At 40.9% G+C, this 21273-nt stretch overlaps 2 protein-coding genes across 4 annotated transcripts; one reads left to right on the forward strand and one right to left on the reverse strand.

Annotated features, from left to right (window-relative positions):
* Positions 1–11: 11 nt before the first annotated feature.
* Positions 12–10040, reverse strand: aida (axin interactor, dorsalization associated). 2 transcript variants are annotated; one of them, XM_082504718.1, is made up of 11 exons: positions 9671–10040; positions 8868–8934; positions 8728–8781; positions 7185–7239; positions 6776–6839; positions 6369–6472; positions 6197–6208; positions 3602–3724; positions 3316–3438; positions 2336–2453; positions 12–2239 (listed from the first exon to the last, which is right to left on the reverse strand). In XM_082504718.1, exons 1-11 carry the CDS (start codon positions 9775–9777, stop codon positions 2140–2142), a joined length of 927 nt encoding a protein of 308 aa, XP_082360844.1. In that variant the 5' UTR covers positions 9778–10040; the 3' UTR covers positions 12–2139. The 2 variants fall into 2 exon arrangements, with proteins under 2 accessions (XP_082360844.1, XP_082360845.1); XM_082504719.1 differs by lacking the exon at positions 6197–6208 and having other exon boundaries at positions 9671–10035.
* A 969-nt stretch (positions 10041–11009) lies between these two features.
* Positions 11010–17793, forward strand: rnf8 (ring finger protein 8, E3 ubiquitin protein ligase). Of its 2 annotated transcripts, none has more exons than XM_082504870.1 (10): positions 11010–11247; positions 11466–11594; positions 13690–14144; positions 14250–14457; positions 15454–15516; positions 15630–15719; positions 15810–15917; positions 16038–16242; positions 16365–16400; positions 17371–17793. In XM_082504870.1, the coding sequence occupies exons 1-10, from the start codon at positions 11122–11124 to the stop codon at positions 17577–17579; spliced, it is 1629 nt and encodes a 542-aa protein (XP_082360996.1). In that variant the 5' UTR covers positions 11010–11121; the 3' UTR covers positions 17580–17793. The 2 variants fall into 2 exon arrangements, with proteins under 2 accessions (XP_082360996.1, XP_082360997.1); XM_082504871.1 differs by having other exon boundaries at positions 11011–11247; positions 16038–16249; positions 17371–17444.
* The last annotated feature ends 3480 nt before the right edge of the window (positions 17794–21273 follow it).

The raw sequence follows: 21273 nt of genomic DNA on the forward strand, positions 1-21273 counted from the left end.
AATCAACACACTGCCTCATTTGTAGTTTATTAGAAATTAAACACGCCGTAAATGTTTGATACAATTTCCTTCATTCTGCCAAAACGAAAACACTCCACAGTTCTCACTCCTGCCACATCAGAGCACTTCACACATACACACGGTTACTGTATATTCATCAGTTAGTGTATCTTACAGTTAATTTACAGTCCAGATTTTTTTTGTGACATTACAAAAATAAAATCTAAAAATCAAAAATTACAAGACGTTTTAGTGAAGAACATCTATAGAGTCAAAATGGAAAGAAAGATGTGAAAAGCTCGAGAAAAGAAAGAGGTCTCTAGAATAAAAAGAAGAGCACAAGCGCATGAGAACAGTTCTGAACGTAATCCCATTCACACAGAGCCAACACGAAATCTGCAACGTAACAGTGGATTAAAACCCTCTGTGTGGTTACGACAGCATGTGATCCAACACTGCGTATCGGAAACCGGTGCTAAACATCCGCTTCATGGCGAGACACTTCCACAGTATGCAGACCGTGCTGCATCTCTTTCCCTCTATGTTTCTAAATCCACGCTGACACGTGGCCACTGTCAGATTTATAGGGACATTAAACGTCTCCCTTTGTGATTTTTTCTGAAAAACCCAACCGTTTTTTTTTTTAAAACCAGTATCACTTTACATGTGCTACAAGTTTAAAAAGAAAAAAACATTGATTAAATTGAAGATGTTACCTGTGATGGCCCCACTTGAGTCATTATAAACCTGAATGTGACTACTCACTAAACCAGTATGAAGTGCAGACTGAGTTTGCTTAGTGTTTAATTACAAATGAAAATTAAAAATGTACTTTTCAAATGATATGCACGTTTACTTCCGATGGCACAATTCTTGCATGACTTGCACTTCGTTAGGTACACTGGTTCAAATGCTGGTGAATGGAATGGCATGCTTTGGGCCCCTTGGTACCAACTGAGCATTGTTTAAACACCACAGCCTACCTGAGTATTGTCGCTGACCACGTCTATCCCTTTATGACCAGTGTTCCCATCTACTAATGGCTGCTTCCAGCAGGATACCACACCAGATCGCAAAACTTAAACCATCTCAAACTGCTTTCTCGAACATGACAACAGGTTTACTGCACTCAAATGGCCTCTCCAGTCCTTAGACCTCAATCCAGCAGAGCACCTTTAGGATGTGGTGGAACAACTCACAGGCATTTGCATCGTGGATGTGCAGTTGAAAAAAAAAAGAAAAGAAGATATAGCCTAATAAAGTGTCCAGTGAGTGTAAGTTTAAACAGATACAGTTTGACATTTTGAGCGGGGAAACTTACAACATGTTACTTAGTGAGCTGGCGGCAGCTGAATCTGTGCAAAATAAGCCACCTTTAATTCAAAGCTGCTAAATGTCAGGAACTGTAAATGTTAAAGCAGGAAACAAAACTGTGAGACAGAGTCTGCGACAGGCAGTAAACAGATTCTTTGTCAGGTTAGTGCCCCTTTAAATTTCTGTTAATTCACTAGTTTTAAGACAAAATGAGGAAACGTCAGGACTCGTCTCTCTTGCGTCTGTTATACCTGTTTTAGATGTGTGATTATGAACCGTTCATAACTAAAAATGATAAAAGTTTATTATTGTAGTGCACTCCGGACTTCATAAATACACCCGGATTACAAAAAGCACTTCTTTTGTGGCTCAATGGAACAAGCTGTCGCTGTTTTGTCTTTAATTTATTTCATGTCTTCCTTGGTTTGCCGAACTTAAAAGTCTAAACTGAACATTGAAGGATTCAGATGCAGATGCTCACGGCCTCTTCCTGACCCCCCGAAAAAAAGAAAAAAAATCAGTGAGCTACGGAAGACTGAAATGAGGTGGTTTGAACATGCTACTTCTGGATTCTGGAAAACTTGGTATTTCCTACACTTCACAACAAAATCAAAGACTTTAAAATCTGAGTGTGAGCTGATGCGACAGGAATCCAGCTCTGTTCACTTTACTTTCTTCAAATACTCATGGAAAAAATAAAAAATAAATACCACAGGTTTTTTGTTGTTGTTTTTTTAGTATTGCTTGATGCGATGAGGGGGAACACCACATTTTGCTGGATGTGGATGTGAGAGAGGCCTTCGAAGGTTCGAAGCGTGGTCCGACTTAGCTGTCTTTGTGTAACGTCTGATGAAGATGGAGATAAAGTGGTTTCTTTGTGAGAAGCTGCAGTTTCTTCCTCTTAAAGTCCGTGGGCTTCTTGTACCTGAAATGAAACACAGGAGCAGTTTTCACTCCACAATCGAGAGAAGATTTTTCTCCAGTTCACGCTGGAAAACGCTCATTGGACGGTGAGACTCACAGCTCAATTACGATCGGCCCGGGTTTGATCTCGTCCATTTCCATGAAGGCAAAACACTTTGTGCTGGTGAACCTCTTTTTGGGTTTGTAGTGCTTGAATTCAAAGAAGATAGCTGCTCCTGGAAAAAATGTAAACGTACCTCAAATGTTAAAGGAGGATATGAGAGAATATGTTTAATAGTCACATTAAATCAGGAAAAATACTGGTGCTGGCCAGAGGGATACACCTATTGTATCAATTTCAAATTCCCCTTGTTCCCAAGTTATCGCATTCACAAGATTTTCAGAAAACATAACCTCTGACCTTGAGATCGAGTTAACTGAGATAAGAACTTGCATGAGATTTTTTTAAGCGATACATCCATGGTATCAATTTCAAAATCCTAGGTGACAATATTTCTAAATTTGCAGCAGGTTGCTGTCTCTTCCTGGGCTTGGTTGTGCGTGAGGTTTCTTCCTGTTAAAAGTGAGTTTTTTCTTCCCACTGTCGCCAAGTGCTTGTTCAAAGGGGGGCGTTTGATGGTTGGGGTCTTTACCTTACAATATAAAGCGCTCTTAGGCGCCGTTGTGATTTGGCGTTATATAAATAGAACTGAAATTAATTGAATTGAATTAACTTAGGTGCCACATAGGTCACATAGGTGCCACCTATGCAGTAATAATTAACCATTAACTAATAGTAAAGTGTGGAGAATTCATAGCCAGCAAGTGGTCTTCTTTCCTGGCTCCTGCACAAACTACACAGACATCTCTTTATATCTGCTACATGTGAGAAGGACTGCCTGGAGTTTTTGTTTATGTGTAAAAACAGCTTTATTTTCACTGCAGGTTTATTTTCTAGTCGTCCGCTCCTCCCCGCAGGAGCTCTCTTGCCTCTACTCGGAGAACGCTGAGCAAAAAAAAAAAAAAAAAAAAAAAAAAAAAAAAAAAATCACACAAATTACTTGGCATGCTGTGAACCCAGCGTGTGGCGGGGACTACCTTTTGGTAATTTCTCCACATGTCTCTGGACCTCCACGTCCACACTGAAGTGAATGTACGTGTCTTCCTTTCTGGTGGCCACGGGGGTATCCTGCACCGGGTTCAGATCGACACCGTTTACATCTGCAGCCACAGGAAAAGGCGGAGAGGTTTTCATGTACAGGGGACAGAGAGCGTGGGAGTACAGCTGAAAAGAGGGTGTGTCCAATCTGAAAGCAGCAGCTGTGAAGGTTATAAAAGCAACTCCAGGCCAGCCTGCTGAAGGCGTGCACTGTGGGATCTGTACCTTTGACACTGATGGTCATGTAAGGATCAATGCACTGTCCGGCGTCCTTTAACCCAATTTTTTCAATCCTTATTGTAAGTAGCGTCATCCCAGGCTCTGAGGGTAGCCGTGGTAACAAGGTACCTATAAAAGGACAAAGGTCAGAAGATATTAGCAGTTAGAACTGGTTTTAAAAACTGGTTTCAAGTTGGGGATTTTGGCAAACCAGTTTTACACATTTTGATCAATCCATAGGAATGATGCGTTTAATCCATTCTCCTTTAAGTCCCTATCACTTCCTGATGGATATCTGTCTTTGGGGCTTTGTCTACAGGCAGTTTGCCAGTAAAAAGTTAGTTTACAGAGGTTTAAATCTCTTTAGCTAAATAAAGTTTGAACTACAGCAGGAAACAAAGCTGGCGAGAGGAAATAAAGTGAACCAAAAAAATATCAAAGCTGTAGCTGTGAACCAAAAACCATCATCTGAAAGAAGATAAAGACACATTAAAACAGAAGGGAATACAACACAGCCAACGAGCCAATCAACAGTGGAAATAGGAAACACGTGACCAAATTATGTTGTCGTTTTGACCCTAATTTGGGGGCAAAGTTTCCCACCGTACACTGTGGAGTTTAATGGATCTGACTGGCAGTCCTGCACATGTGTTTTAAGCCCTTGTGACTACTTAAATCAAAGTTAAGGCTCATTTAAAATTGGGGCTGCAAGTAATTGCTGGGATTTGAGCCAAGAAGTCTGCTGCTCCTTGTACATTACTCACATTTATATATAGTTTGAGCTATTGTAAGCACAAAAATATGGGTTCCTCTATTCGCCCCCATCCCGAGAATCTCACGTACTTTTGGTTTCATTATGATTAAATTGGACACAGAATTTATTGTGCTTCTTTTCTGTTGGATCAAATTTCGCAGCATCCTATGTGAACACTTTTAGAAAAGGTCATCAATGACTCTCACACACTCATCATGGGCATGAATGCCGTGGTAGTTTTTTGGCTTTTTAATAGTTTCTGTGAACTGTTTTTTCCAGGATAGAATAATAGTGCAGCATACAGCTTTAATAACACAAGTTTTAATATATTTTGCATTTTTTTCTCATCTCCATAGGGTCAAAGGTATACAAACAGGCTCAAATCTATACATACGTCCGCATACAATCAACAATGTCTTTTAACTTAGCAAGGCTGAGGCCTTCTAACTTCTCGTTAGCAGTTGTTATTGACTACAACTAGCAGAAAATCTTTGCCGGCATAAAACAAAGATTTGTTTGACGGGACTCATTAGATTGATCAAGTTAAGAAGGTCTCTTGGAGAAATTTCTAAACAACTGCAGATTCCTGGATCAAACAACTTAAAACCAGGAACCAATGAGGCGCAAACTTCACATGAACTGGAAACGTCTGAAACACCAGCATCTCTGTCCACGGTGACACAATCATCATAGACTGAGACGATGCTGACCAAGAAAGAAGCTCCTGCTCCAAAACCCACAACTGAAATTTGCACCACATGAACAAGCCAAATGCCTTCTGGAGAAAACTGTTATGGTCAGACGAGACAGAGATTGAGTTATTTGGCCACAATGACAAGAGGTATGTTTGGGGTCGTAACGGTGAGGCTTTCAAACCAAAGAAAATTGTACCGACTGTCGAGCATCACGCGCTAGGGCCTCCAAATCCTTCCATCTAACCTCAAATCAGCAGCTAGACGGTTGAAACTTTGTCACAGTTGGGTGTTCCAACAGGACAATGTTCCCAAATGCAAATCAAAACTAGGAAAATGGGAAGCAGGCTAACATTAAGCCCTTAAAATAAACTTCCCTATTTTTGGACTACGCTTAAAAGCCAGCTCTCCTCCAGGAAATCAAGCAATTTAAATAAACTCTACTAATTCTGCTGAGAAGAGTGTTCAAATATCCAATTAGAATTATGCCAGAAACTTCTTGGTGGTTACCAAAAGCGTCTGCTTAAGGTGCAACTTAAGGGACATTTAACAAAATGTCATTGCAGGTGCATGGACCCTGTGTGGATTCGACAAAATACCAAATAAATAAAAATTTGTGCAAGCAAATCTTGCTTTTTTAAAGTCACTAAAGCTGCATGCTGTACAATCCATCCACCCTGGAAAAATAACAGGTCAAAGAAATTATTAAAAGCCCAAAATTACCATGACATTTATGCCCATGATGACTATGTATAAACGTCTGACCACAACTGTATATTTAGAGTTTTCGAAACCTCACTTTGGAATGATGATGGAACAAGGAGATGTTAGGTTGGGTATAACACATCCTCTGAGGACAGAAATGATCTCAGAGCCAAATCATCACATTTACCATAAAGTACTTAACTCTAATAAAGGAAATATTTCTGATTTTAATAAATGAGCTCTGAAAAAAAATCTGTTTGGCCAAAGCTGATGGAATCAGGCTACCTTGATCAGTGGAAAAGCTTTCTGTTGGTGAAAGAGTGAATCATTAACTTCACCTTCCAGTCACATATACGCATCTAGTTCTAAAATTAACTCTGAATGAGGCAGGATTATTCACAGTCATGCAATAGAGGACAGATTCAAACGCCTTTCATTCATAAGCTGTACCTTGCAAAGCTGCTAATGAAGCAGGCGGGAATGAGCGGTGAAGCCATGCACGGCACCAACAGAAAAGACAAAAAAAAAAAGCAAACACACACGGTCAGATGATCCTCCAAAACACGACAACATGTAACAATGACATGTGAACTCAAGCGGGTGATAAACAGGTGTAACGCACCAGGAGCCCGTGGCGGAAAAGCTTCTGTTGAACCTGCTCCCGCTGTGGCATCCTCCTCCTCTTCCAGCTCGAGGTTCTCCTCTTCACCTGGAGCAAAGATTTTCCTGATGGCAAGGAACACAAACCCGCCCCCCCAAAACACCTGATTCATTGGACTGATAAAGTTTACATATCCCTGTAAGGAAAATATTTAAAGCGTGTGCCCCCCTTCACAGACACACTTTTTTTTTAGAGACCTGAAGATAAAATTATCAACGCTTGTGTGTGATTACATGACTCATGTTGATCTATTAGTTATTCTTTTATTGTATTAATTCACAAAAATCTGTAAATCCAGTAATGTTGAGAGACAATGACACATGCAGCACGAGCCCAAAGCAGTAATAACACCAGTGATGGATTTTTACCTTAACGGCACCGGCTGAACATCGAATGGAAACTCTTTGTTGTAGGTGAGTACATTTCTAATTACTGTTGAAGAAAAAGGAGTTAGGTTGATTATATCACTATTAAAACATGTCAGAATATCCAGTAAATTGTCCATCAGTGTTTTTCCTTCATAGAGAAATTGTTTCCACAGGCCAGAGCAAAAGGAAAAAAGAAAAATCACCAGATCAACATTTTAAATTCGTCTTTCATTTACTAAAGTGTAATAAACATTTGTTTGCAAAATGCCCAGAAATGCATGTAGAGTTCTGTCAAATAAGGCCACACAGTTTCAGCACCTTTACTGTACACACATCAATCATGTTTTTCTGCAGAGTCGCCCCTTAGAGGCCCATTTCGAGCCAGGAAAAAACCCAGTCATACACTTACTGGTTTCCAGTTTCTTCAGGTCTTCTAAGTTGAACTCTTCCTTTGACTGAGTGCACTGAAGAAACCCAGACAAAAGATATGTTCAGTATTTGTTTTTCCTCAGGAAAAAATGTAATTTTTTGCAGCGCTGTGCAAAAGTCTTGAGCCACCCCTAATTTATTCATAATGGGAAATAGAAAAGTGTGTAAACATACAGCATACAAGGCAAAAACAACTCTAACGAGCTTGAAAGCCAAGATTTATGATCACTTTTATTCATCATGAACTGACGTCTCTTAGTCAAGCTTTCTTATGGTTTCTTTAGGTAGTCTTCAGAAACAGCTCTCCAGGCTTCTTGAATGACATTTACAGCTCTTTCTTGGAAGTTGGTCGTCTTCTGTTCAATGTGAGACGATCTCACACTTATCTCACATTAATGTTGAGGTTCAGGCTCAGGGGAGGTCAATCCACGACTGACAGTGACTCTTTGTGTGTTTCTCTATTCAGGAATACTTTTCCTGCATTGGCAGTGTGTTTGGGCAGAAAAATAACGCCATTATCAAACACTTTCTGGACGGACCAGAATCTGATTGTACTTTTCTGTGTTCTTATTCCATCGATTTTAACAAGATCCCTAATGCACACTGGCAGAAACGCAGCCCCAAATCATTACAAGGTTTTACAGATGGGTGTAGACACCCACCGCTACACCTCTCTCCTGACCCCTTCTATACTTACCGATGATGATTTGAACCAAAAATGTCAAACTTGGATTCATCACTCCATAAAACCTTTTGGCACTGATTTCGAGTCCAGTTCTTGTTTAATTTGGCATCCCTCAGCCTTTCCTCCCCGTTTCCTTTCCTTAAGAACGCCTTCCTGACAGCCACCCTTCCACTGAGACCATTTCTGATGAGGCTTTGTTGAACAGTACATGGCTCAGCTGAAGGGTCAGATGGATCTCTCAGGTCCATGTGTCAGGTTTTTGATGGATTTTTTCTGGTTTCTTAAGGCTTTGAAGTACTGTTTTGTATTTTAGGCCTCTCACTTCTTTTCTTCTATACTTGACACTTTTCCTTATCTTATTTTAAGGACACCTTTTCAGTTATAGCTCTTTGGGAATCACTTAGTCCAACAATCACAATTTTATGCCTTTTAAAACTCAAAGTGTCTAAAGATAACATTTTAAATCATTTATTTGCTAAGTTGCCTGTTATGTGTAGATACAAGACCGTTTTACCCCTTGAATTAGGTGCCTTTTTATGCTTGAATGAGTCACTGGTTAGTGTTAAGTGACTTAACAAGGAAAAACTTCCCTTTGGAAATGGTCAGGTACAAGGAGTGGACCTGACCATTGGCCAATGTCCAAAGACAAACTTTGAAAGACCTTCAGAAAGCCTGGAAAACTATTGCTCAAGACCACTTTCAAAAGTGTTATATGCATAAGTAAAACTGCCGATGCTCAAATTTTACTTTTATATAATAACGATGACCTCAGCATCTCTGAAAACCTGGATACGGCCTCCTTTTTGTAGCTACTAATCACGCAGACTCCTATACAAACCTGCAAACTGGCACTTCTCATCTCCAGACATGTTGCAATCTTTGCCAGAGTTTTCTTTAAAAGAAAAAAAAAACACTCGTTAGTTTAAGTAAAGTGACAGGCACTCCGGTGCAGAAGCTGCAGGCGGATGTAATGATTACCTTCTGCTCTTCGGTGAAGTCTGATGAATTTGCTGACTGGACTTCTTTTTGCAGTTGTCTTGCCAAACTAAACGAACCCACATGAAACACAGTCAGACGCGTTAATGATTCACTGCAAGACCCTGCAAGACTCCTATAAGGTAAGGTGTGTGTCTGTGCGCCCCCCTGCGGACAGTAGAAGCCGCTGCAGTGATCTAGATTTTTGCATTGTTAGTGCAGTTTTAAATAAACTATTAACTGGGAGAGAAGCTGGGCGCATTTTAAGGAAATTGCAAAGACAAAGATCTGGTCTGAGAAGCAGAAACCATTCCTCACTCAGCAGATGAAACCCACCCATAACAATGAGAGGGTGTGGCTGACTGTTTCCCAACACTCTGAGGAATACTGGCCCGTTTCTGCATTGCATGACACATAATGAAACAGACTGCTCGCAGCTCCGACCGATTTTCCATGACAGGCTACATGGACGGACTCTCCCTTAAACTCTAAAGTGCTGCTGTGGACAGAGCTAGGATGCATCAGGCAACACATCTGCTCCCCACTGCAACAACTGCCACATCACGTCATGGATGGTAGGGTTTATTTACTGCTCCGAGAGCTGACTGACAGCACACGGGCTAACTTCTTGCACCTACTGTCTCCTACATGTTTCCCCGCAGATTTTAGGGACAGGCGACCCAGAGAAGGGAAAAATAATAATTTTTTAAAAAAAAGAAGAAGAAGAAGAAGCACAGCGCCCGGACTGCGTTCGGGTTAAACCAGCGCTGTGGACACACAGGACACACATGTTGAATGCAACTTACATTTGGTACTCATCTATAGCCTCCACTAATTGTCCCCACGAGTCAAAGTCTGTGCCTTTCTTAAAACTGGCGTGCCATTTCTGAATAGTCTTGTTGACATCAGACATGTTGGCGGGGCGGATACTCGCGGCGCTCTCAGGGCAGCATAGCCGAGGAGGAGATTCATCTACGGGGCTTCAGCTGCAGCGGAGTCGTCGGCCAGGTCATCTGCTGTCCAGAGGCGCGCGGATAGACCGGTGACACTCCGACCAAGCCCTTTCTGCCTGCTCACCCTAATATCAGCGCATCCGCAGGAGAAAGGAAGTCCCGCCTGGAGCTCGGGGTGCGCGCGTTTCGGGACTCGGGGTCGCCCGAATGGGCGAAGAGCACCGCGGCGCGTTTGAGGTTTGAGTGCTGCGGGGAGAAAGAAGAGCTATTTTATTTAAAGGTGCAGGGATTTTTAACAACTGTATACACCAGCAACAGCTATGAAGCAGTACTACAGTTAAAATACTGCAAAGTAACAGTGTTCATGTTTGGCTGTTTGGGGTTGTTTTGTTTTTTTATGTATTCTCCACTTTTTATTTTATTTTTTTCTTTTCTTTTTAGGTATAAGGATCTTTCACTACACTGTTTTGAATTTTAAAAAACAGTAAACACAAGCTCCAACGAAAACCCCCCAAATAATATTTATAATAAAATACAATATGATTGTGACTGTTTTATTTATATTGCACCATTCTTTACACTTATACTCAATGTGCTTACCAAGCGATCAAAACAAGAGAAATCATAGACGTCTACAGTGTCTTAAGGCAATACAAAATGCAAGCTAACGAACACAAACTTATTATATGTAGGAATAATTAAAAGGTTTCAAGTTAAACATGTGTTATTACAACACTAACAGGGTCCACATGATTACCTTTTATTATAAAATTTAAAAGTGTTATTTCATTTATTTATTTATTTATTTATTTATTTATTTATTTATTTATTTGTCTTGATGGTTGCTCAGTCATGCAGGCAATGAAATCCTAGACCTTATTAGCAACTCTATAAACAGTATATTCGCATTATGTGAATACACTGTTTAGAATGAAACCTGCAGTCAGCTAAGATAGAAGTTACTTGAATGAGTGACGAAACGTTTCCCGCACGTAAAACTCTACGTCTTGTTTTCTCCCTACTGTAATATGTTCATGGACACCGTAATATTTCTACTTTGGGTCTGCAAAAGCTGAATAAATTTTGAATTAATAAAAAAAAACAACTAAATGATTTTAGAGGGATCCAAGTGATTCATGGGCTGTCCAAAGATGAGCGTTGAAGCACATCTGTGGCCTTTATTTTGAAAGAAATCGAAATGTCTTCCGGTTTCTCCCAGTATGTCGGGATGTGGCGGAGGAGCTGAAACAGCGCAGCTAGTGGTGTCCTTTCGGACGACTTGGCCGCTGACAGAATGAGATAAGATGGATAAAGAGACGGCGGCGGATTGCTGTGCGGCTGAAGACGATGAATATCCGGACTCGGAGGTTTTTTGTCTGATGAGAGTCGGGAGGAACTCAGACTGGCTTCGCTTGTTCGAAAACACAGAGGTGCAGCTTGCTAATGTTAGCTAACGTGCTATATTTATACTAACATGAAGCTTGCTGAAGTTCACGGCAGATTCCAGTTTACATGTTGGGGGAACATTACCCCCAATTTATGGTTAATAATTAAGAAGTGTTTTAAGCTGAAGAGTGTCCCTGTCCGTTTTTATAAAACCGGAGATGCAGACTGGAGCTAACTAACATGTTTATTTTTGGCTGTGCAGATCACCATTGGACGTGGTGTGGATGTAACCTACCAACTACTCTCTCCCACCTGTCCCCTAATGATCTCCAGACTGCACTGCACTTTCAGGCAAAGTGAAGACGGCCACTGGACAGTGACAGACAAGAAGGTGACAACGAGCTTTATTGTGAAATATATTTTACAGCTGTGCTAGAGGTCTTTGGTACAAGTCCTGTGCAGGGATGGGCAGCACTTTCTCTAAGGGAGGCATGCTGACGTGGATAAAATAAATAGAGCCACACGAAATTAAAACATGATGCGCATATTACTAAATTATGCCAAACCCAATTAGTGTGCGAATATCTAAAAGCTAAGAATGGGTTCATGTTTTAAAACCCACCAGTATTATGTTGGCATTTGGTGAAGTTTTGAGTCAGTCTGGTTTACTGTGACATAAAGCCATAAATACACTTGAGCATCAGCATTGTCAACTTTTCTATGTATTTATGTGTTCATCACAAAAAAAGGATGTCAGGGAATGCCAATTTTGCCCATTTGTGTTGTAGGAAGTTTATGTTATTCTGTAAATCTTTTCGTGGTATTTATCTGTCACGCACATCTTTATATAATAACGGCAAAATAAGTATTGCAACAAGTCAAACTGTGCAACAGATACCACAAATTATACATACACAAATAGCAAAAGTTTCAAACCCTTATAACTCTAGAAACATGAGATGAAAGGTGAACATCAATACCATACTAATCATATACTGTTTTATGTTCTGAGGTATACTAAAATGCAGAAGGCCAAAGGTTCAGGACCTTCAACAGCAACATCAAATCACATTAGATGTTAGGCATTGAAAATGTGAAATAGATTAAGTTAAACTGCCAATATTTTATCATTACTATTTAATGAACATTTCCCCAAAGATTGTTAAGACAGTGTGCATCCTTATGCAAACTTTCCATGCTATGGTATTTTACTTGTAGTGTAAATTTCTTCATCTGCAGTTTTGTCTTTTTCTTCCTTACTCGTGAATGAAATCTAGTCTGTTTTGGCCTTTAACAAGTGTGTTAAAGTCCGGTTCACTGTCAGCACTAAGGTGGGATTTGATAAACTTCATTAATAAGAATGTCTGTTTACGTATGAAGTTAGATTCAAAGAGGACCAACATCTTCTGTGCATGCCTCCTTATGTGTTGAAAGTTCTCCTTTTTGAGAGAAGAATTCAAATCCAGCGCTGATACTGACTCGAAGTTCTCTGCAGTAGGGAATCAAAAGTGCAACAAGCATCAGTAATGTGTTCATTTTTAGCACTGACTTATGCAACACATCCTGGTGTACAATACAATGGAAAAATACCAGTTCCAGTTATGGGTTCATTTCAGTGTCTTTATCTGGGATCTGCTTAAAAAGTCCAAAATTTCTCTCTGTAAGCTCTCGGTTGTAACACCTGTCGGTTTGTTCCATTTCAGCCTCAGCCTATCCGCGTGCAGTTCATGAATAAATCTCTGTCTTTCATACTTGCTTTCATTTTGCTTTCTGAACTCAACTATGTAGTCTTTGGTAATCTCATGTACAAAAATTAGTAACTGCTCTGTCGCCCATCCCTTTTGTATGTGTCTCTGAATGAAGCTGTGGTGGGGAACGTTAACGTGGACATGACCTACAGTCTGAACGGCAGAATGACATCATTGTAAAATGTTGCATGTTTGAAAAGAGTTTCAGTGTCCTGGACACGAAGGAGTGGAATCACCTGCTGAGACGGCTCCTGAAATTGTTTCGGTGTGAGGAAATATCCTTAAACAGTTTACTCTCCACCATGTGTAAATGTCTTGGAGACAGGATGTTTAACTAGTGTAGGCTTGTTGTGCGAACATCCCGTACAAGACACATGAACTACAAACAATCCACGGTACCTTCGTGACATCTGTCGACCACCTCTGTCATGCCACCACATGAAAATGACTCCTGTCTCCCAGCTGGGATACGGCTCTGGGTCATACCAGATGCTACAAAGTCCATGAAATTTAGTGGGTCACTTAATATTTGCATGTGTGGCCTTTCAGCCGTGTGATGAGTTTGTATTTATCCATAGATGCCTTTTTACAGTCCTGTTATTTCCAGCAAATGGCAATATGTCTGAGCTTAAGTTTGGGCATTTGTGACTTTAAAGTACATTTAAATTCTCAAGTTAATTCAGTTTTAAATATGTTTCTGTACCAGAGTATTATTTTGGTTCTGTTTTTTTCCCTCAGAGTCTTAATGGTGTTTGGGTGAATGGAACTCGTCTGCCTTCCGATGAAGCCCATCCGGTCAGGCTCGGAGACTCCATACAGCTCGGAGTTCCTGTAATTGGAAACAAAGCAGAGTTTGACTATGTCGTCGTCCAGAAGCCCCTCAGAGACATTAAACGCTTCCTGGCAAAGAAACTGGTAGAGCGAGTAACTTCAAAATCTGCCCACATATCCAAGAAGCCCAAGAGGAAATTGACCATGGAAGAAGTGGAGCCATCTACCTCGAAGCCCAAACTCTACCGCTGCTCTTCTGCAGACAAGTCCTTGGCAGTGCCCTGCCCTTTATCTCCGCTAAAAGGTCAGCAGCGACTCAGTCACATAAAGCCAGAGGGAACCAGACCTGGCAGAGATGACCGTCAAGCAGAACGACCTTCAGATGGCTCCAGTGCTACCCGTGACTTTGACAACTTGCAAATGTAAGCCAGAGTAACAGCAAGATAAGAAACAAATGTACCCAGTAATAAAAGAATGAGTGAAAAATACTACTCTGAAGTTTTATTTTCCTTGTTTATTGTCTGCAGGTACAGTCAGAACATTCTGCTCTTAAGGGAGCAGGTGGATAACACCCAGAGGCAGGTCGCCTCCCTGGAGGGGGAGCCCCGACAGGCTGACCCGCTCAGAGAGGAGCAGGTCAGGGAGCTGCGGGGTCAACTAGATACACTCAGAGCTAAAATGCACAGGATGGAGACATTAGAGAAGTCTTTTAGTGAGACTAAAAGGCTGCTAGAGGTGAGTTGTTTTTTGTTTTGTTGTAGTGTCTTTTATGTACAGGAGTTCCTTCATTAGCACCCATTTTAAAAATAGCCTCTGTTTGTTGTCTTGTTGTTACTTTTTTTTTTTTTTAAAGCTCCTACAAGTGACAGTTCATGCTTGATTGGCACTGCTTTGTAAGATGCTATTTTAAATCAAATCTGTCATTAAATTTTAGTTATTTGACAGCCAGCAGGCCTCTGGTGTGAGTGTCTCTGACCAAACAGTCAGAAACAGACTCATAAGGGTGGCCTGAGGGGCTGACGTCCTCCGCTGAGGGCTGTGCTCACTGCCCTGCGCTGTGGTGCCCGATTGGGATTAGCTATAGAATACCAGAACTGGTAGGTCTCTCCTTTTCACGGATGAGAGCAGTTCACCCAAAGCACGAATGATAGACACTGGAAAATGTTGTGCTGCCTGTAACATTGTTTAGCACAACTGATTTGGTGTTGCGTTCATGATGGTCTGTGGAGGCATATCCATTGAGGAACATAGAGGCCTCTACGCTCACATAGAGAGTAAATACAGCCTCTGTGTGAAAGTAGATGCACAGATATTGGGATGATATGCTGATACGCTTTCAGCATGTTTCATGGTGATGAGCAGTTCTACAGCAGATGGACAAAAACTAGTCTTGGATGTTTTTCCCACTGTTATTAGTGTTATTATATTTTATCATGATTGTATGTGAGTATGCATTCATATTGGGGGGTTATGTGTCTTTCTATTCCTCTGCAAAGTGCTCTGAATTTCCTCGTGTCTGAATGGTGCTGTACAAATAAATCCAACTTGACTTGTTGCAATAGCACCACACTCAAATTCAGTGAGCTCTCTTGAAAGGTCCATTCTTTCACAAATACCAAAGATTAAGCAGTGTAGGCCCAATACTTTTGCACCTATAATCCAAAGAATACAATTTTTGCATAAATAATTGCAAAACTCAAAATATTCTCTTTCACCCTTTTATGCTTGTAGGAGCAGAAAACGCAGCAACAAGAGGAGCTTTTAAAAAAGCAGCTTGAAGAGGCCCTGCAAGAAGTATGTCGGATCAAACTAATTTGTGTGCAGTAGCTGTTATTATTTAGAGTGCTTGCATTTTGGTAAAGCAGAATACATTTTAATATGTGAATTTGTTTTCCACAAATCCTTAGCAAAAGAAAGTGATAGGTGAACTTGCGCTCTCCCGACAAGGCTTTGAAGAGATTCTCTTGGCCAAAAACAAGGAGTTGGAGGTGACAAAGGTATATTTAATTAATGCATTTATTTTTTTCCCTTCACATATTTCCACCTGCTTTTGCTTTCGAGGCTTCACTCCATTTCATCTGTTACAGGAGGAAAAGGAAAAGGCAAGAGCCCAAAAAGAGGAAGTAGTTACACAAGTGACCGAAGTGCTGGAGAATGAGCTTCAGTGCATCATCTGCTCAGAGCTCTTCATTGAGGTAGAGCTGATTACAGTTTAAAAGCAATTATTATGAAACTTATTATACGTTGTTTTGTGTTTGAGCTGATTTGTATACTAGACGCCTCTAACTGTCATCACCTTGGTTGATCCCCTGCAGGCCGTCATTCTGAACTGCGCTCATAGCTTCTGCTGTTACTGCATCAATCAGTGGCGCAAAAAGAAAGATGAGTGTCCCATCTGCCGGCAGGCCATCCAGTCTCAGACCCGCTGTCTGGCGCTGGACAACTGCATCGACCGTATGGTGGAAAACCTGAGCCTGGACATGAAGGCGAGGCGGCAGACCCTCATCTCTGAGAGGAAAGGTGAGAGGTGCGTTAACAGTGGTGTCCTACATCAAATACAGTCAGAGATGCATGCGTGGCATTATGACGTCTGCTTTCACTTACAAACACAAACCACTCAGAGTAAGTTTTCCTTGTTTCAGATAAGCGAGCTGTTGACCATGAAGTCATCAGATCAGGTCAGTGGAAAGCAGTGAAATGTTTCTTTGATGCTGTTGAGTCGGTCGGGTTATTCAACAGGGAGGAGTTCAGTAGTGTGTCATCTGTGGGTGTCTGTGGATTTATATGCTGATGTCACATTTTAGTTCATAGTGAAAAATAAAACTTTGTTCAGTCCTATGAAAAACTAAGTGTACCCCATGATTCAGTAGCTTATAGCTTGTAGTCATTTAGCAGCAATAACTTGAAGTAACCATTTTCTGTAAGACTTTAAGTCTCTCACGTTGTGGAGGAATTTTGACCCACTGTTCTTTACAGTGTTGTTAAGTTTATTGAGGTTCGTGGGTATTTGTTTATCCAAAACTCTCTTAATGTCCCACTGTAACATTTCAGTTGTTTAGGTTTGGACTTTGGGCTATTGCACCTTAATTGTTCTTTTTCAGATACAGTTTGTTGTAGTTTGCTGCTGTGCTTGTGATCATTGCTTGTTGCATGACTCAGTTTCAGCCAAGCATTAGCTGTCAAAAAATGGCTTCATATTTCACTCTCGATTGCCTTGGTACACGGAGGATTCATGGTCGACTCAAAGACTGCAGGGTGTCCAGGTCCCGTAGCTCTAAAACAACCCCAAATCATCACCCTATAGCACCAGGTGGGGTTGTGATGAGGAGAGGTGGATTTTTCAAACACAAGATGGCAGCACAATGAAGCATTTTCTCTGTATTAAAATTGCAAAAAAATTGAGCTTTCCTACAGAAGGAGCTACAACATTATGTATAGTTGAGTTAGTGTATTAATGTGCGGTATAGTGGTGGTGAAAATGAGCATCGTCTGGTCCTGATGTTGGTGGTTTTAGTTTTCATCAGATTTGTTTCCAATTTGAAAGACAGAGCAATGCTGATCTCATCTTTTTAAAGTTTGACAAAGAGCTTGAGAGTCCCTCGTGAAATGTTTGCAAAATGCAACTTTTTGCCTTTTTGTGTTTCACAGCAGCTGAATCTGCAGAGGTGATGGTGATCCCCGATGATGACAGTAGCAGCAACAGCAACAGCGACAGCAACAGCGATAGCAGCATGGTGTCCATAGATAGCAGCCTCAGCTCCGTGTTGTCTGTGGACACGGACAGTAGCATCCATTTGGAGTCCAGCTCTCCGTACAGCGGATACTCTGATGACAGTTCTGATGAAGATGAGGATTAGCCCCTTTTTCTCCTCTGGGCTGTAATATGGAATTAGACTTTTCTGCTGTTGAGTTTCGCTTTTCCATGGAATGTTCCCGGGACATTTAGGATAGAGGATGCAAAGTTTGGTCCAGGGAGGTTTATGTTTAGTTATTTTTTGTAAAATAATCATTTGTGTTGTCTTTATTTTCAACTAAATGAATAAAGTTTATTCATATGCATTTCAAGTTCAATTTCTGTTTCCTTATATTTCAAGTAAACCTGGGAATTCAAACTTTTGTCAGTGGCACAGAAATCCTGCGTGTGTTTGGTGATACACGTTTTACTTCTTTAACATTTACTGGCCCAGGTAACTAAAAATTCTGCTGTGTTTTGAAAGTCGCCACCTTGGTGTTAAGTTACATTCGCAAACAGCCTCACAGTTCAAACAATGTGTTTAAACTGATGTTGCTGGTACCACAGCAACATCAGTCCCTTATGACCAGACAATGATTGTGTTATCAAAAGCAGATAAAGGCAGAAAAAGGGGATCTAGTGGCTCTTTTATGCTTTGGAAAAGGGATGTTTAATTAGATTAGAATAGAAATATCCCTTATTGTCCCTCATTGGGGAAATTCAGGTGGTCCAGCAGCAAAGTGATAGGCAGATGGAGCATTCAGATTTAAAAAAAACAAACAAAAAACTTCACAACATAATGACAAAAAATACTGTGGAGTTATTAAGTTATTTAAAAAAATCCATCTTGTATGGTCCCTCTGTGCCTGCCTGGCTTCTTTATGGGTACTCCGGCTTCTTCCCCCTGTCCAAAGAAATGCATGTTATCTTAATTGGCTGACTGTGAATGGTGGTCTGTCTCTCTATGTTAGTCTCAGGATTGGCTGACAACCTATCAGGACCCTGCCTTTCAAGTGGGATAGAGTCCAGCCCCCTGTGACCCTGAATTGGATAAGGGGAAGAGAATGGATATATACGGATGGATATAAATCTCCTATGATGAAATATTTCTATGCTGATGGGCTGCAGCACAGTTTATAATGTGGTAATGCTGTAATAGTAACACCAGAGCTACTCTCATTTATTATAGCCTGCCATGGTTTCTGGCTGTGAGTCAGGGATTAGAAATCAGGAGAAGATCTGCTAACTGAACCCCAGTAAACTGAATCTTATATAGAAGTGTTGAGATCAAACATAATCTCCTTCGTCAGCTTTGTTGGTTCAGTTTGTTTTTCCATTAAAAGAAAAAGAGGTAAAAGCACATCAATGCTGGTTACCTAGCATAAATCCATTAAGCTTTTTGTTCTTCAGTTGGAAAACATCCTCCTGCATTTAATAGGTTAACAAAATTAACAAGTCTCAGTGTGTTAGAAAAAATAAAGGCAACATGTTTTTAAAACGACATACTGTCATTTGTTTTCTGTGGCTCCCTGCCTTCAATTCATGCCCTGAGTCACCTGGGAGTCGCCCTGCCTTGCAGACAGGCTGTGGAGCTGGGAGGCTTGCAGAAAAGTCTGGCAGCACTCCACAGTTTACCTCAGCTCTCACTGCTTCAGCCTCATATAAACAAACAACTGAATGACTTCAAGTCTTAACATAGTGTGGGAATTTTCAGTAGCTTCGCATGATTCATAGTTGCTGAGATTATGTTTCTTTTTTTAAAATTAGGATGTTTACATGGGCTGTTGAAGCGTACAGGGCAATATTTAAAGGGCACCACTTCCAAAAGGCTTTATTGTCATCATGCCCCTTGACCATTAGAGCTGTCATCTGAAAAAGATCATGAGATCATGAGTTACTTCACAATGTTACACTTCTAAATCTACCAGCGGTGGGCGTCACATTTAAAAATAGATTTCCATCTTGGAAAGAAGCACTTTATTTTGCTAAATCCTTCTATCCTTTAGTAATTAGACACACGCTCTGTTGCCTGGTAACTAATGCAACAGCTCCTTGGGATCTGAAAGAAAATGAAAGAGAGATGGCACCGGCTGCTCCGGTGCTAATGCACACAGTCCTCAGACTGCAGACAGACAGCTTTGATCCTGTGTTAACTCCATGGCCTGGCTTTGGTTGAGGTCTTAATTGCACTATAATCACTTCATCTATCTAATGCTCCTGAACTAAATCACTTATTATCCCTGAGAAACAGCAATTATTCAGGAAGATGTATAAGCAAATATCCTGCCGCGCTGCACTATTTGTTAGGGGGGAAAAGGTAGATTCCAATGTAAATATTCACACATTCTTAAATTAATTATTATTATATCTTAAAAATAAAATACTTACATTGCCAGAAAGTAAAAGTACCCAGGCATGTTATTCTTTCTTTTGCATCTTCTGATTCGATACCTCTGGCAAACAGTAGGGTTGAATAGCTGGTTGGTTTTTCCCATTTCTCTTGTTTGCTTCATGCCAAAACATCAGAGATGCCACTTTGATCAGTAAACATGTGCACCTCTTATGTGGTGCAGTGACAACCCCTCCCTTCGAACACTGTGATTCACTCCACAGAGAGCACTGGGACAGCAGCCCACAGAGTGAGTTTGCCTTCTGTGCTGTGGATGCCTGATGTCACGCCAGTCCATTAAAGCCGGAGTACGAGGGACGCGTGTGTCTGTCGGACCGCGTTACACGAGGACGACAGTGATGGACTGCCTTGGGGCTACAGTTGGAGCCTCTCGTTCCTCCATCCGAGCCGCCATCCGACTCCTGGAAGCAACCTCACGATGCCAGTAACAGCTATCTAACTGTTACTCAGTCACGCTCTCTCTGCCCAAGCATATGGGGAGCAGAGTCAGGATTGCAGCATCATGTACCTGCTTTCATCCATGCTTGAATGTTACACAACTGATGAAAGCTGATGAAGTCCACAGATGATTAATTCAAGGAACAAATTTATCCTGCATCTACTTGGTATTTGATTCGGGCACTTTAAAGCAAAGATTCACACAAATGTATGAAATTAAGTGTTACATCTTTCCACTGCATCAAAGCAGCAAGTCTACACACTCTCGTTCCGTCTTTACTATGCTACAATGCTTTTCAGACTATGAAAAAATGCTCTAAGTGTAATTTGTGGCTTATGTGATAACAGTGGTGTCAAATTCAAACATCTCATTCTCTCAGTGCAATTAGCTCCTACAGCCGACTCTAAAATTTGTGACTCCATCTCTATCCATGTAAAATAACTTGGCCTTAAATGATGTTTTGCTTAATAACAACCATGAATCTCTTAAGGTGGTATTTACAGATTTCTCACCTCCTACACAGTAGCCTTGCGCCTGTTTTGTGTTGCTTGTGAGACAGATGGATCCACTCCAGTGTGCTCTTTTCCAAAAGGCCCATGGTCCAGACCCAAGGTCCATCTGGCAGTTTGGTGGCATCTGAGTGTTTCACAGCATGATCACTGCTTCCTCAGATGCAAACCTAAACACAAAGCACTCGTTTCTCTGTGAAAATAAAGCTGTGGTTGTATAAATACTGGATGTTATTTAAACATGCGATTTGTTCCAGGTAGCTTTGATTCCCAAATTAAGCAACTTATGATTGTACTCTTCTTCTCTTTCTACAGCTCATTGTTATTATTATTAATATTAATATTAGTAGTAGTAGTAGTGGTAGTAGTAATACTATAGCTTGTCATTGTCTGTCTTGTGTATTTAAGAAAAACTGTTTCATTTCATGAAACTCGGAAATTTGTTTTCCCGAACCGGTGA

This window comes from Aulonocara stuartgranti (genome assembly GCF_965226115.1).
Source record: "Aulonocara stuartgranti genome assembly, chromosome: 15".
NCBI lineage: Eukaryota > Metazoa > Chordata > Actinopteri > Cichliformes > Cichlidae > Aulonocara > Aulonocara stuartgranti.

Excerpts from the sequence above, each read along its gene's own strand:
- aida (XM_082504718.1), bottom strand. The coding sequence starts at position 9,777 with ATGTCTGATGTCAACAAGACTATTCAGAAATGGCACGCCAGTTTTAAG. Across the intron at positions 7,240-8,727 it reads TGAGAAGTGCCAGTTTGCAG|TGCACTCAGTCAAAGGAAGA; the intron begins GTTTGTATAGGA and ends GGGTTTCTTCAG. Across the intron at positions 3,439-3,601 it reads CATGACCATCAGTGTCAAAG|ATGTAAACGGTGTCGATCTG; the intron begins GTACAGATCCCA and ends CTGTGGCTGCAG.
- rnf8 (XM_082504870.1), top strand. The coding sequence starts at position 11,122 with ATGGATAAAGAGACGGCGGCGGATTGCTGTGCGGCTGAAGACGATGAA. Across the intron at positions 11,595-13,689 it reads GGACAGTGACAGACAAGAAG|AGTCTTAATGGTGTTTGGGT; the intron begins GTGACAACGAGC and ends TTTTTCCCTCAG. Across the intron at positions 16,401-17,370 it reads CCATGAAGTCATCAGATCAG|CAGCTGAATCTGCAGAGGTG; the intron begins GTCAGTGGAAAG and ends TGTGTTTCACAG.